Below are 12,084 nucleotides of genomic sequence, written 5' to 3'. Positions count from 1 at the left end.
GTTTTTTGTTTTTATTATGTTAAATGTAGTGTTCTATTTTAAAATACATGATGGGTTTTTAAAAACTTCTCAGAACTCAAAGTTCCAAAACATTAAAAGTCACTCTTGTAGGGTGCGTGCTCTGAATTAACTGGCGTTTTTCACCAGTCCAATAGTCACAGGGTTCATCTTTTACCACCCTTAAGAAAGTGGTAGAGGATCAAAGACAGAGCAGCCATTGTGTTATGTTTTATGATATTATAGAGGAGCCATTGTGTTATTTAGTCATTTGAATCACGTAGACCACGAAACCCGTTTGGGAATGATGTGCTCTGTCCATGTCGCAGTCACAAATAGCTGAAGCTTCCAACCCCATATTCGAGCGGTGTTTGCAATGTTCGAATAATCTTCTTAGATTTCGTACTTTTGATCACACAAATACATGCAGGGGCATCTGCTTCGGGAGAGTGCAGAGGAACAATGACGACACCATGTAGTACTAGAGAGTTGTATTTGCCGGACTTCTTTTGCGTGTTCATCGGATGCTGTCTTCATACAACTCCCGCTGGTAAAGCATGCTACAAAACAGAAAAAAATGGTAAGTTGTTTCTATCACCCTTCTCGTTAAAACTAAAGAAACGATCGACCATGAAGCTCTTTAAATTGAGTATAAAACATCTGAAAATCGCAAAATAGTGGTCAAACCGTTCAAGGCAACACAGCATAATGGTTTACCACGCAATCTGCCTTGGTAAAATTAGAGTCAATTAAACTTCATTGACCACTGAGTTAGCCGAGGCAATTCGTGTGGTAAACCAATAAGTCATGGGTCTGGTGTTATCTGATGTATGTGTTACGAGATGACATTATTACATTAGGATAGCAAAAATTAAGATTTAGTTTTCTGTGACACATTCTGTTTTTGTTGCTTCTTATAGTTGTTAAACCAACATCAACTTTTGTTTCGACTGCATCAACATCAGCTCTTTCTAATCCACCATCCTCTTCTACTACTTCACCATCGGTTCTTCCTGAAACAACAACTGCTCTTCATCATCATACGGAGACTCTAAGAGTAGTTCCTCCAAGATTAAGCTCAAGAGGAGGAGAATTTAATCGAATCAAGTAAGGAAATGGCTTTATCTTCAAAAAATTTGATACAGTTGAGGAATAGACAAAGACGACATTTGCACTTCTTCAAATCACATGGCGTATACAATAGCAAACGGTACATGAAAATTACAAAAATCAATTGGTCTAAAACAAAACTTAAGTTAAAGACATGACAATAATTATTAAAAAACAACTGGTTGAAAGTTAATTAGTGTTTAGAGAGTCGTCAATTTCTGAACGACAGTAAAAAATATATAAAGCAATGCAAGAACCCCAAATTTAAACTCGTAATTTCAAAATTGTTTATTGACTTTTCAACATAATATACTCTTTCTAGTCGTCCTCGACCTACACCTTTCAAGTCCAAACCAATAACACCTCCTTCCTTGCTACAAATATCTTTGCATGAAAACAAGTGAGTACAATATTTGATTTTTTTGCAGTGTGTCGCTTTCGAAAATTTTCTCTGACCTTTAGATAAATCGTATAATTAAGATATTAACATCTTGTCTTAACTGGGGGAAAAGGATGTAATAATTCGCCTTGACTAGTCAATGAGGTTTTCTCAACCAAAATTTTCAAATAAAATGTTATGTGGTTTGGGCCGCCATAATCAATTGATCATCTTCGGTCTCATGGTCACTTGTGGTAAATTGGTCTTACAGTGCACTGCAATCAAAATCCATGCAAAAGTAAAAACTAAAAAGCGAATCGTCTTATTTAGATTTGCTATCGTCCTACATTTTCTGTTCTAAAGCTTTCCAAAATCTTCAAATGCCATCGGCATAACCTATACGGCATCTGCAGCTAATAAAGCCCGGCCGGTAGTAAGGCCCACCCCCCGAGATCTCCGTTGTTACAAATCTTTTAAACAAAAGTGAAATCTCTGGTTGCTGCCATGGTGAATTGAGACTGACTGGTAAAGTTTCACAGCCTAAAGTTTACAACTTCTTGAGTTACGGAAAGTAGAAGTTTTGGGGGACTGAAATTGAGTGGTTTTCTTAATTTTTACATATTTTAGACTGCTCTGCAGTTAACGAACTGCTTTGACTTCCGTGTTTTTGCATTTTATGTGAAAGATATGTGCATACTGATGCAGTAAAACCAATAAATTTAACTTTTTTTCTAATTAAAGCAAGACTGATAATGATGATCACGACTAGGCTAATGTTGGTAATAAGGCTCATGGGCACATTGGGTAGGAAAATTGTACCGTTGTGCACCCTTAGTTAAAAAAGTGACGGTTAAAGACTTGAGTACCGGTAACCCAAAAAATTCTTGTTACACCATTAATCCAATTTGTTATTGCTATGGCAATATCATAATTTCAGTATCAAAATACTTTAGTATCCCTACCACATCTAAAAACACCATGTCGCTTTGAAAAAAATGGAGCATGGGAAAGGAGGGAATAGTTGTCTCTGTGTATTTACTTATTAGTTCTGTGCCTATGTTGCCGATTAGAAGTTGTTTTGTGGTGTTGTTATTGTGAAAATCACTTTTGAAAATCACATCTTTTCTATCACTTTTGGTGCAAATTCAAACTGGGCCTTATTCACAACGCATGCATCTAATGAGGCCCGCTTAAGATTTTTTTATTTTTTTAATATTTCACAACTCCTTTTGCTTAAAAGCTTGTTTCACAGATATGTTGTTTAGATAGACCCAAAGTATCCGTAGACCAAGTTTCGTTCAAAACTATGCAGTATTTAGAAAAACATTGAGGTTTGAAAATTAGCGGGCCTTATTAGCTGCAGGTACCTTAGCTCAAATGTTCTCCTCAGGAGAAATTTACTCCTGGGGTAAATTGCATCAATCGTGAAGGAAATTGATTACAAAAGATAAACCAAACCGCAGCTTGGTTACCAACCGGTGATTTTCCTGCTGTCTTAGACTTAATATTTGGTAAATTTCAGCGGTTATTGTCTAAATTTAAAATTTGCAGAGTGCCAGTCGTTGCCGATGTGACATGTTTGTTGTTCAACCAAAATTTTATTTTGCGGGTCCACAAATAGGCTACAATCACTAGGTGTGTGTGATCCTTTGGTTTTTAGTGGATGTCTTGCAACCGTATCAAGCACCCACTATCAGGAACCGCAAACTCAACTGAGGTTTCCTCAAACTTAACTCTCCGCTTCCTCTTTTCGACAGAAATCCACCAAAAAAACAGTCAAGACCAAACTCAAGTCCGGAGGCTGTTGTTTCCCTTGTCCACCATTCCCAAGAAGTTACAACAACCAGTGTTGCCAGTAAAGTGGTCAGTGCTACTAATACAGGCTCTAACCACGAAGAAAAACTTCCAGGTAGGCTTATTAGTAGGTTTAATAGTGCCCCGGGCCCCCCATCAGTTAAACTCGCCCCTGAGTATAGTTCAAATTTAAAGTGGATTTGAAAACCTATAGTAGTCGATGTTCAGAACTTATGCTCAGGAACATAGTTTGCACTGTGGATGTGCTGGTGCTCTATAAATGCTGTTATTAGTATTATTTAACTATTGTATTATCGGGTAAAATATGTTGAAAATTTATGATGTTTTAACATTCCAAATTTCAGTCGAATTTTAACATTTGTTAAATGAAACAAAAGGTTGACCTGTCACAAAACAATAAATCAGCAACCACGTGTATCACTATTATATTTCTTGCGTTACAACATTTACTCTACTAGATTAAAATTTTATCAAAGAACTCTTTATTCTCTTTTGAGAACCCGAGAACTAACTGTTAGAAATAAAGAACAAATCGCCTTTGGAATCTTTGAATAACGCTTAAACCTATTATCTCTTTCAGAACGCAAAAAAAAACTAAAATAACCTTCTTAAAACCCGGCTATTGTGATTAAAAACAACTGTAAAACCGCCATTGCGGAAACTAGACCATAATTATCTTTGTTGAGACAGATGTAAAATTGAATAACACAGTGGTAACGATTCTTGATCTGTTATTGCGATTCTACCGAAACAAATTTCAGTGACCTTCATTTAATTCAAATCATATGTTTTTTAATTCCTTAATGTCTATTTCAAAACTCTACATCGAAAATTATAACGTTCAGTCTATGAATTTTCACTTTTTAATTCAAATAGGAACCAGTCTCTTCTTTATTTCAAGTAAAGTTCCTTACTTAATTTCAACAACCCCAAAAAAAACAGTGAATTTATCCACCGTGTCTAATACAAACGTCTTGAATCCTCCAACTTCGCTTAATGTTGCAGGGAAAAACAAAAGCTCGTACACAAGGGATGAGCAACTGCTTCTTACGAATGTTGAAAAAGAGAAATTGCAAAAGAATGTCAGTGGCTACCTCACGACCACTGGCAGCCCTGAGGCACCATATACCATCAAGATTGCCATGACTACAAGCCGAATTCTGACTCAAAAAATCTTATTTCCAAGACGATCAGCTGCAACAACCACGGTTCCTTCAACTACAACACTTGCAACAACCACTACACCTCCTGCAACCACAAAAAGAACGACAACTGCTGTGAAGACGACTTCGCAACAAGTAAGTTGCTATAATTTTCCTTGTATATGAACAGCAGTTTAATTTTGAAATATTGAAGGAAAATAAATTGGACTGCTCATGTATGTCTTTCGATCTTATCTTTCAGGCAAACCCTTTTCCTTCTTTTACCATTCGACCACCTAGCGGTAGATTCATTCAAGAAAGTTCGAACGTTCCTTTATTCGGTGAGCCAATAAGCACAATGCCAATCAGTCACTATCCCTTCTTATTGCTTTGTTCAGTAGACCTAGTTAATGCAGAGTTGCAGTTTGTAACCGTTTGTAGAACTTTCTAGAAGAAAAGATGAAGAATTTCGTGGCATCATTAATGGTCAAAATACTCTGCACTAAAATAGTTACTATCACAGCATCAACTTCGGAATGGTGTTTGCGATTTTAATGTCTATTTTCTACCTCTCATCAATTTTCCTGGCTTAAAAACCGTTATGTTTTGCGATGCTTGAGGTTTTGCACAGAAGCCTGTAGCCTACATAGAACTAGGACAGTTCAGCGAATAATTTTTGCCCTGTACTGATGATATGCCCAAATCCCTTAAATAGGACACCTCTGCAAAAAGAAAAACATAGGCTACAAAGAGAAAAATAATAGTTCTTGTCTTAGAGAAAAGATGCATTTCGTTCAAAAAACAAAAATTGTCAAACTAGATTCAAACGCACAACAGCCAAAAAGTAGCCTACGCGGCGTTGTCTGTCACTTTACGGATCTTTTAAAAGGGTTACTTCTAGTCCTTAAAATCATGTTTGGTTGGGTCAGAAACTAGCCTACTTCCTGAACTCTTTGTCAACGCTACTACAGTGAACACAATTAGTTGTGTTGGTCAATGCTCATCTTTTAGCTGTTACCATAGTTTGATTCTTTGTTTTAACATTTCTGTCTGCCACAGAAAGGAATCCATCTCGGACTCCTCCGAGATCTATTTCTCAATCTCCTTCACAAGCTCCCTTGCCGTCTTCCTCACCCCGTCAGACGTTTGAAGAGTTCATAGCGATTTTACTCCTAGAACAATTGAAGAGACAGCAAGAGAGCAAGTTGCCTCCTCCTCCGCCTGTTTGTGAACTTGACGACAAAGGTAACAGTTATAGTTTGTATTGCATAGTTAGCATGTAGGCCTAATTATTTCTAACTTATTACAGTATAATAAGTTTTATATAATTTATATTAAACAATAAATAGTAGCCTACTATTAATAACTTACTACAAAAAAGTAATCAATATCAAGCAAAGATGCCAAGCAGAGCAAACTACATCAAATGTAACTACTAGTCTCTAGGACTCTTTACAGGTTGTTTCACTCTTGTTCTATTTGAAAAAAAAACTTATTCCAAGGGGTTTTACAGACTAGTAACTGAATTTGATATAATTTATATTATACAATCCTATATATACAATAACTACAATTAGTATAGTTATAAATTGTTATTTCTAAGTCGTTATAATTCCAAGGGTGACTCATCGGGTTACTTAAAAGTTACAACTTTTTTTGCAATTATAAGCTCAAATTCAATGAGTTTCTCTTCATTCTTGGTAAAAAGCCATGTTTACAGGACGTCATTTTTATTGAGAAACTGCATATTCCTTTTTCTCTTCTTTAAGCTTGTTACTTTTATCTAATTCCATTCTTGCAGGGTTTTATCATAAACCACAAAATTTTTTGAAATGTTGTCGGATGGGTAGTAGGCTACGCTGGCGATAGTCACTGCAGAAGACAAACGAAATTTGATTAATTTGTTGCGATACCATTTTGATTAAATTTACGTTGAAACAATGTAGGTTGCAAGTTATTTTTTGGTTTGTTTCAGGCTACGACAGTGCATAGCCTATAGCACAATAAACAAACAAAAACACAATACTTATGTCAGAAGCGACGACTAATTTGCATATAAAGAATGGCAATAGTGAAGAAACTAATCAGAGCGATAAAAAGAGTCCGATGACTGCATGGAATTATTTTTAGATTGTAAACATGAAAACATAAATGGAGACAATAATGCTTAATATCCATTTGTTGTTTGAATGCCACTCATAACCTGGCGTTTATGCTCACATGAGATATGACTCATGGTATATCACGCTCACGTGACATATTGTGTTCACGTGAAATGACATATCAAACAACGTCCAGCCAAGCTATAAAAATGTATTCTATTTTTATAATTTGCTTTTCTACTCTGAAAACCCTTGCAAACAAGCATGCGAGTTATCGCATTTTACTCCCTTAATTTCTTTTATTATGTAGGCCTACAGCTTTTATTTAATAACTTATATACGTTCCTATGTTTGCTGTGTAGTCTAGGCTATTTGTGCACAAAAGAAAATATCTTTAAAATATTATGCTTTCACTTTCTACATCTTGAATTGATCCAAATTAACGATTTTACGCCAATACAAGTGGCAGTTCGGTTTCTTGTAACTTACATTTAAATGATCCAGAGCAATAGGCCTAAAGGTGAAAGAAAATCAATTAAAAGTACATTTTAAATCTAAACATTCATAAAATGAGTAAACAACTTTTGTATATATTTTGAAGCTAAAATTTAATTCTTATTGTAAAAGAAATTCATGAACATTGATCTGCCAAAAGGTTTCAAAAGCCGTTTAGTGATCTTAGAAAATATTAATTTGGATTTGTTCCTGCAACCAGGTCAGTTGGGAGGATAATTTGGGCCGGTACCAATGAGATACTCGGGCCCCGAATAGAGATACTTTTAAGAAAAAGGCATTTTATCCCAAGAACTTCAAGTCCCTGGGCCCCCTGTCAACACTACTGCCTGCAACATTCTTATTCCGTGTATTAGAGAGTATCATATTAATTGAAGCAAAACATTTTGAATCTTGTATAACAAAAAGTGCTGTTTGAATACCGCTTGGACTGGGTGATACCTTTCAGTGCCAGTCATTTGCATATTAGCAACCAACAGTTTCGGTGATTTTAAATTATCTGATATAAGTGGATGAAGGAAAAATAATGCATGACAAAATCTGTAGCGACGGCAAATAAACAAAATTGTAACTTCAAAGTCCTGAAGGGCAAATTACGTCATGGAAAATTTACATTTTGGGGTTAATAAGAGGGTCACATTAGACACAGTGTGCATGTATATTAGAAATACACTACGGTAGAACCAATTTATTGAAATTTTAGGTGCAGTTAAAAGATAAAAATCCACTGATGTGCTCATAACTCTACTACATCCCGCGTGTACTTGTCGTTTATTGGTTGTCCATTATTTGTCATTTTTAAATAGGTGACTATAGTTTGGTAATGTTTCAATTGTTTAAACGTTTAGTTTATGTAATGTTGATTTCCAGGCTTGTTGGGAGGTAGTTTAGGCCCTGTACCAATGAAATATTGAGGCCCCAAATCAAGAGACTACAAAGAAAATTGTACTATATTCAAAGAATACGCGGCGGTTTCATCAAGTTCTCGGACCCCTAAAATCCTTCCGATCCCGGGTCCAAAAGTAGCCCCTGGACACCCCTGTTAACACTTTTGTTCATAAGTCATCTTTTCACTTACAGACGCATGCTGCCGGGCCGATCCTACAGCTCCGTGCTGCGAGTTCCAGGAGCTTCGAGATTTTGCAAACCGGGCAGCACCGACGACTCGGATTGTGGGGGGTACAATGGCCGGTAGTCTTCGTTCGTCTGTGGCTCATTTATCAAAGCTTCCTTATCGAAACCACTTCTGCGGAGGAACACTAATAAACAATAGATGGGTTCTCACGGCAGCTCACTGTGCGTTGGAATATTGCCATGGACTAAGGTAGGAAATTTATTTCCCTTTCAAAGTCAAAACTTTTTAAAGTTATCTTTTTTAATCATTTTCTACCAGAGTCATTTCAGCCGTCTTCGGAATCCATTTTTAAAACAATTAAGCCTGCCGAGTCGAATCTACTGTATAATCTTACATCGGGAAACAGGGACATCTTATTGGTATTTACAGTAATGACCTACTGTACTCTGGCGGTGGGATGGCGCAGCGGGTAAGACGCTCGCTTTCCAATCATGTAATCCTAGGTCGACTCCAGCTTAGGCTATGCTGCTTGTTGACAAACATCGCTCACTTCTACTCAGGGTCATTAGTGCCGATGGTTTGTTATAATGAGAACCTTATCTTACCATACCCGGATCAAGCATGGGACTTATTATTATAATAATGTGTATTTTTTTAGATACTTTTGCCCTTTAACTAAAACTAAACTATCCAATTTCAGGCCACATTCTGAAATTCTTGTGAGTTTGGGAAAGTACCGAAAGGGGCCGTTTCTTCGAGACCCCGGCCAGCAAGACATCACAGTACGCGACGTGGTTTGTCATCACAACCAATGCAAGGCTGGCCGATCCCTACCGCGATTAAACGACGTAGCTTTGTTGCGGTTGATGTGGTAAGTTTTGCCTTTACTTGAACAGTGATCGACAACTTCTAAAATACATGCATTTTTAATAAAATTGGACGATATTGGACTTATGAAATCAGCGGACTGACCATTTTGATGTTTTGTAATGACAATTGTCTATTCCACGAGAATAATCATGGAACCCAACCAGACATTCAACTTGATGAGAACTTAAAAAGTGTCTAACCCGATTTTAACCATATTTTCCACATTTTGGAATAGCGAAAACAATAAAATTGGAGTTTTTTAAATGATATAGCCTAATGATTAGCTCTTCTGCACACACAAAATTATGTTTATGCAAAAGCAATCCATCATCATAGGCTACAACGGAAAGCGAAAATGATTGCACACTTTCCAATCGAAAACTGTGCTTAGGCCTACTTCTAGTGTTCAGCTGTTCGTTCAGATAACCTACAGCTCCAGTTCTGTTCAAAATGTTTACAAACTTTAAAAGCTGACAACAATGTTGATGCATATGCAGGCCAGCAAGATTTTCATCCACCATCTTTCCGGCTCTTATGCCTCAGCAGTACGAGTACCCAACACCGAATAGAAACTGCGTAGTTCTTGGCTTCGGAAAAACTAGAGGTAAAAATTACAATTAACCCAGCTTATCTTACAAAATTCAGTAGTTTCGTCTTTTTGAAAGCAATAGTCTACATTAACAAAATACCCTACAAGCAGTAGCCTAAACCTATTGGTTAGGAATTGTTAGTTGGGCTAGGAGTAAGCTATAAAGTTGTTCTTTAATAAATGACATTGTACAAGATGTGACAACACGTGTTGGTTGGTTATTATGGGCTACCACTCCAAATTTACAATATTTTGGGAAAATAAGCTACTGCATTGTTGATGAAATAAGCTGCATAGTGCATAGGCTACTGTAATTTCGTTTGGACAGCATAGCAAAAGAAAGAAATAAAACAAAGTAACTTCAGCGGGTTTAACATGATGTATTACATACACAAATATAACATAATTAAAAATATACTCTAACGTTTTCGACACGTAGGCTACGTGTGTCATCAGGAATTACATATCTGCAATATACTGCTCGTACATATAATGAAAATTGTAAGCTAAATTTGACTTTGCACTGTAACTGTATAGGCTACTAACGACACTCCAGATTGAAAAGCATCATGTTAAACCCGCTGAAGTTACTTTGTTTTATTTCTCTATGGTTTAACAAAGCAAACTCTCTACTAAAGCTTTATCATAGCAAAATAAGCAACCTAAGCTCTTAGAAATAATACAGTCAACCTTGTTTGACCGGACTACCGCTCATTTGGACCACTGTTTGATGGTCCCAAATCCCACTTAGTTATTTTGTATATCCCGTTCATTTGCAGGAACCGGATATGGAAACGTCATGAAGCAAGTTACCGTTCCCTTGATTTCAAATGAGCAATGTAACCTTCCCAACTGGAGAGACTGCTCAGTCAGAGCCTGCATGATGTGCGCAGGTGGCCTCAACTCTGACCCATGCGATGGAGATTCAGGTGAAGAGTTATCTGAAAGCTTTAAAATTCTTTCACAGTTATGTGACGTGCCCCTTTACAAAAATTAGCACTCTTGCACAATTTATTGGCGATATAATACCACTAAATCACACATTAGTAGGCTATCCTATCGTCTGTGTGTGCGGCACAAGCACAACATTATATTTCAACAAAAACTCTAAACTTTTAAGTTTGCACCAATTAGGCCTACGCATTAAAATTTTAACAAAAGATGTTTAACAAAAACGTTTGCATGGGCCAAAGCGCGATTCACTAATTGTGACTAGGTTCGTGTGAAATCTAAAACTGACACTACTCGAGTTACACAAAAGCGATTCGTATAACTGAGCACTTCCTCACAGGTGGACCGCTGTTTTGCACACGAGCGAACGGTCTTTACGTTTTACATGGGGTCTACAGCTGGGGGCGTTGTGGAGTTGAGGAACGGAAGCCTGCTGTTTACACGAGAGCGTCATACTTCGTGGATTGGGTGTCGAGAGTTACTCAAACTTTCGCCGGAAGTAAAGGCACAAATCGCATTTTTTGAATAGAAAATATCAGGAACTTTCATTGTAACCCTATGACCAAATGGTGATGTCACAATGTTAGCCTACAGCACTTTGAGACCTCGAGTTCATTTGAAACCTCAATTGAGCATCTTTGCTTAGAATATCAAGCTGATATAATTTCTTTTATGATTGAGAAAATTGAACCTAAGTTAAGATATTTAATTTCAGTTTGTATTTACGTTGCGCAAGTTCGTTAAGAACTTCGATCTTTAGTTGCTTAATTTAAAACCACCTGCGCATTTTGTTCCCCTGTATGTAGATCATGCCCAGCTAGAAAACCAGTCCACTTTTATTGGGATTGATTCGGTGGCCGGGTAATAATCTTGAGTTGTTATCAGCATATCCTACAAGTTTTATTTCATGTTTTTAACAAGACAAGACATTAATGGGTGAGAAACACCCCTTGTACTCCCGGAGACAAATGATTTATTCATAAGCCAAGAAGTGCTTACTTATTTTTTGCACTTTATAACGTAGATTAGCTCAGTACTTTGGTGTATTACAATGTCTTGATTTGTAAAGGTTTAAAATTCATTTCATTCCATTGACACTGTGATTTTCTTGCGATTTTAGAACGTGCGTTTCGCATTTCGCTGTCATTATTACAACACAATTATATGCCATTACGTGGTTGATTGATGGAAGTATAGTTCTACTCAGCCTGACAGAGAAGTGTTTGCAGATGCACACCTTCGGAAGATTCAAACTAGATCAAAGTGAAAGTCCCAATAACTTTAAGAAATTTGATTTGAAGCTGGAATCAAAATTTTTTTGAATTTTGAACCGAAGTGGTCAGTTTGCCGAAATCGTCAGCTTTTCCTTATTCCCTTGACAAACTCTTCCGCGCAGTGCAATGCACCATTCTCAACCAATAAAAATTACCAAGAGAGGGGGTGACAAATGCAGGGAACACATCTTGTTGCACTAGCCAACTATGGACGGTGAACAAGAAAGCGCCAATCAAGAAATCTTACTATGGTCAGCGCGACGTGAA

At 37.0% G+C, this 12,084-nt stretch overlaps 2 protein-coding genes across 2 annotated transcripts; both read left to right on the top strand.

Moving 5' to 3' along the window:
- The first annotated feature begins 532 nt into the window (after window positions 1-532).
- On the top strand, window positions 533-4,447 carry LOC145776832 (uncharacterized). Its single transcript, XM_082588054.1, has 5 exons — window positions 533-577; window positions 918-1,104; window positions 1,430-1,507; window positions 3,244-3,395; window positions 4,307-4,447. Exons 3-5 carry the CDS (start codon window positions 1,498-1,500, stop codon window positions 4,445-4,447), a joined length of 303 nt encoding a protein of 100 aa, XP_082444180.1. The 5' UTR covers window positions 533-577; window positions 918-1,104; window positions 1,430-1,497.
- LOC145776831 (plasminogen-like) lies at window positions 4,444-11,718 on the top strand. Its single transcript, XM_082588053.1, has 8 exons — window positions 4,444-4,599; window positions 4,706-4,784; window positions 5,503-5,688; window positions 8,139-8,382; window positions 8,834-9,004; window positions 9,501-9,607; window positions 10,372-10,521; window positions 10,884-11,718. Exons 1-8 carry the CDS (start codon window positions 4,444-4,446, stop codon window positions 11,066-11,068), a joined length of 1,278 nt encoding a protein of 425 aa, XP_082444179.1. The 3' UTR covers window positions 11,069-11,718.
- Window positions 11,719-12,084: the final 366 nt, after the last annotated feature.

Source organism: Aplidium turbinatum, chromosome 9 (assembly GCF_918807975.1).
Source record: "Aplidium turbinatum chromosome 9, kaAplTurb1.1, whole genome shotgun sequence".
Classification (NCBI taxonomy): domain Eukaryota; kingdom Metazoa; phylum Chordata; class Ascidiacea; order Aplousobranchia; family Polyclinidae; genus Aplidium; species Aplidium turbinatum.
The sequence above is the reverse complement of the archived record's forward strand: the minus strand, read 5'-3'. Positions and strand labels throughout refer to the sequence as shown.

Excerpts from the sequence above, each read along its gene's own strand:
- LOC145776832 (XM_082588054.1), top strand. Across the intron at positions 3,396-4,306 it reads CCACGAAGAAAAACTTCCAG|GGAAAAACAAAAGCTCGTAC; the intron begins GTAGGCTTATTA and ends TTAATGTTGCAG.
- LOC145776831 (XM_082588053.1), top strand. The coding sequence starts at position 4,444 with ATGACTACAAGCCGAATTCTGACTCAAAAAATCTTATTTCCAAGACGA. Across the intron at positions 4,785-5,502 it reads TTCGAACGTTCCTTTATTCG|AAAGGAATCCATCTCGGACT; the intron begins GTGAGCCAATAA and ends TGTCTGCCACAG. Across the intron at positions 9,005-9,500 it reads GCTTTGTTGCGGTTGATGTG|GCCAGCAAGATTTTCATCCA; the intron begins GTAAGTTTTGCC and ends ATGCATATGCAG.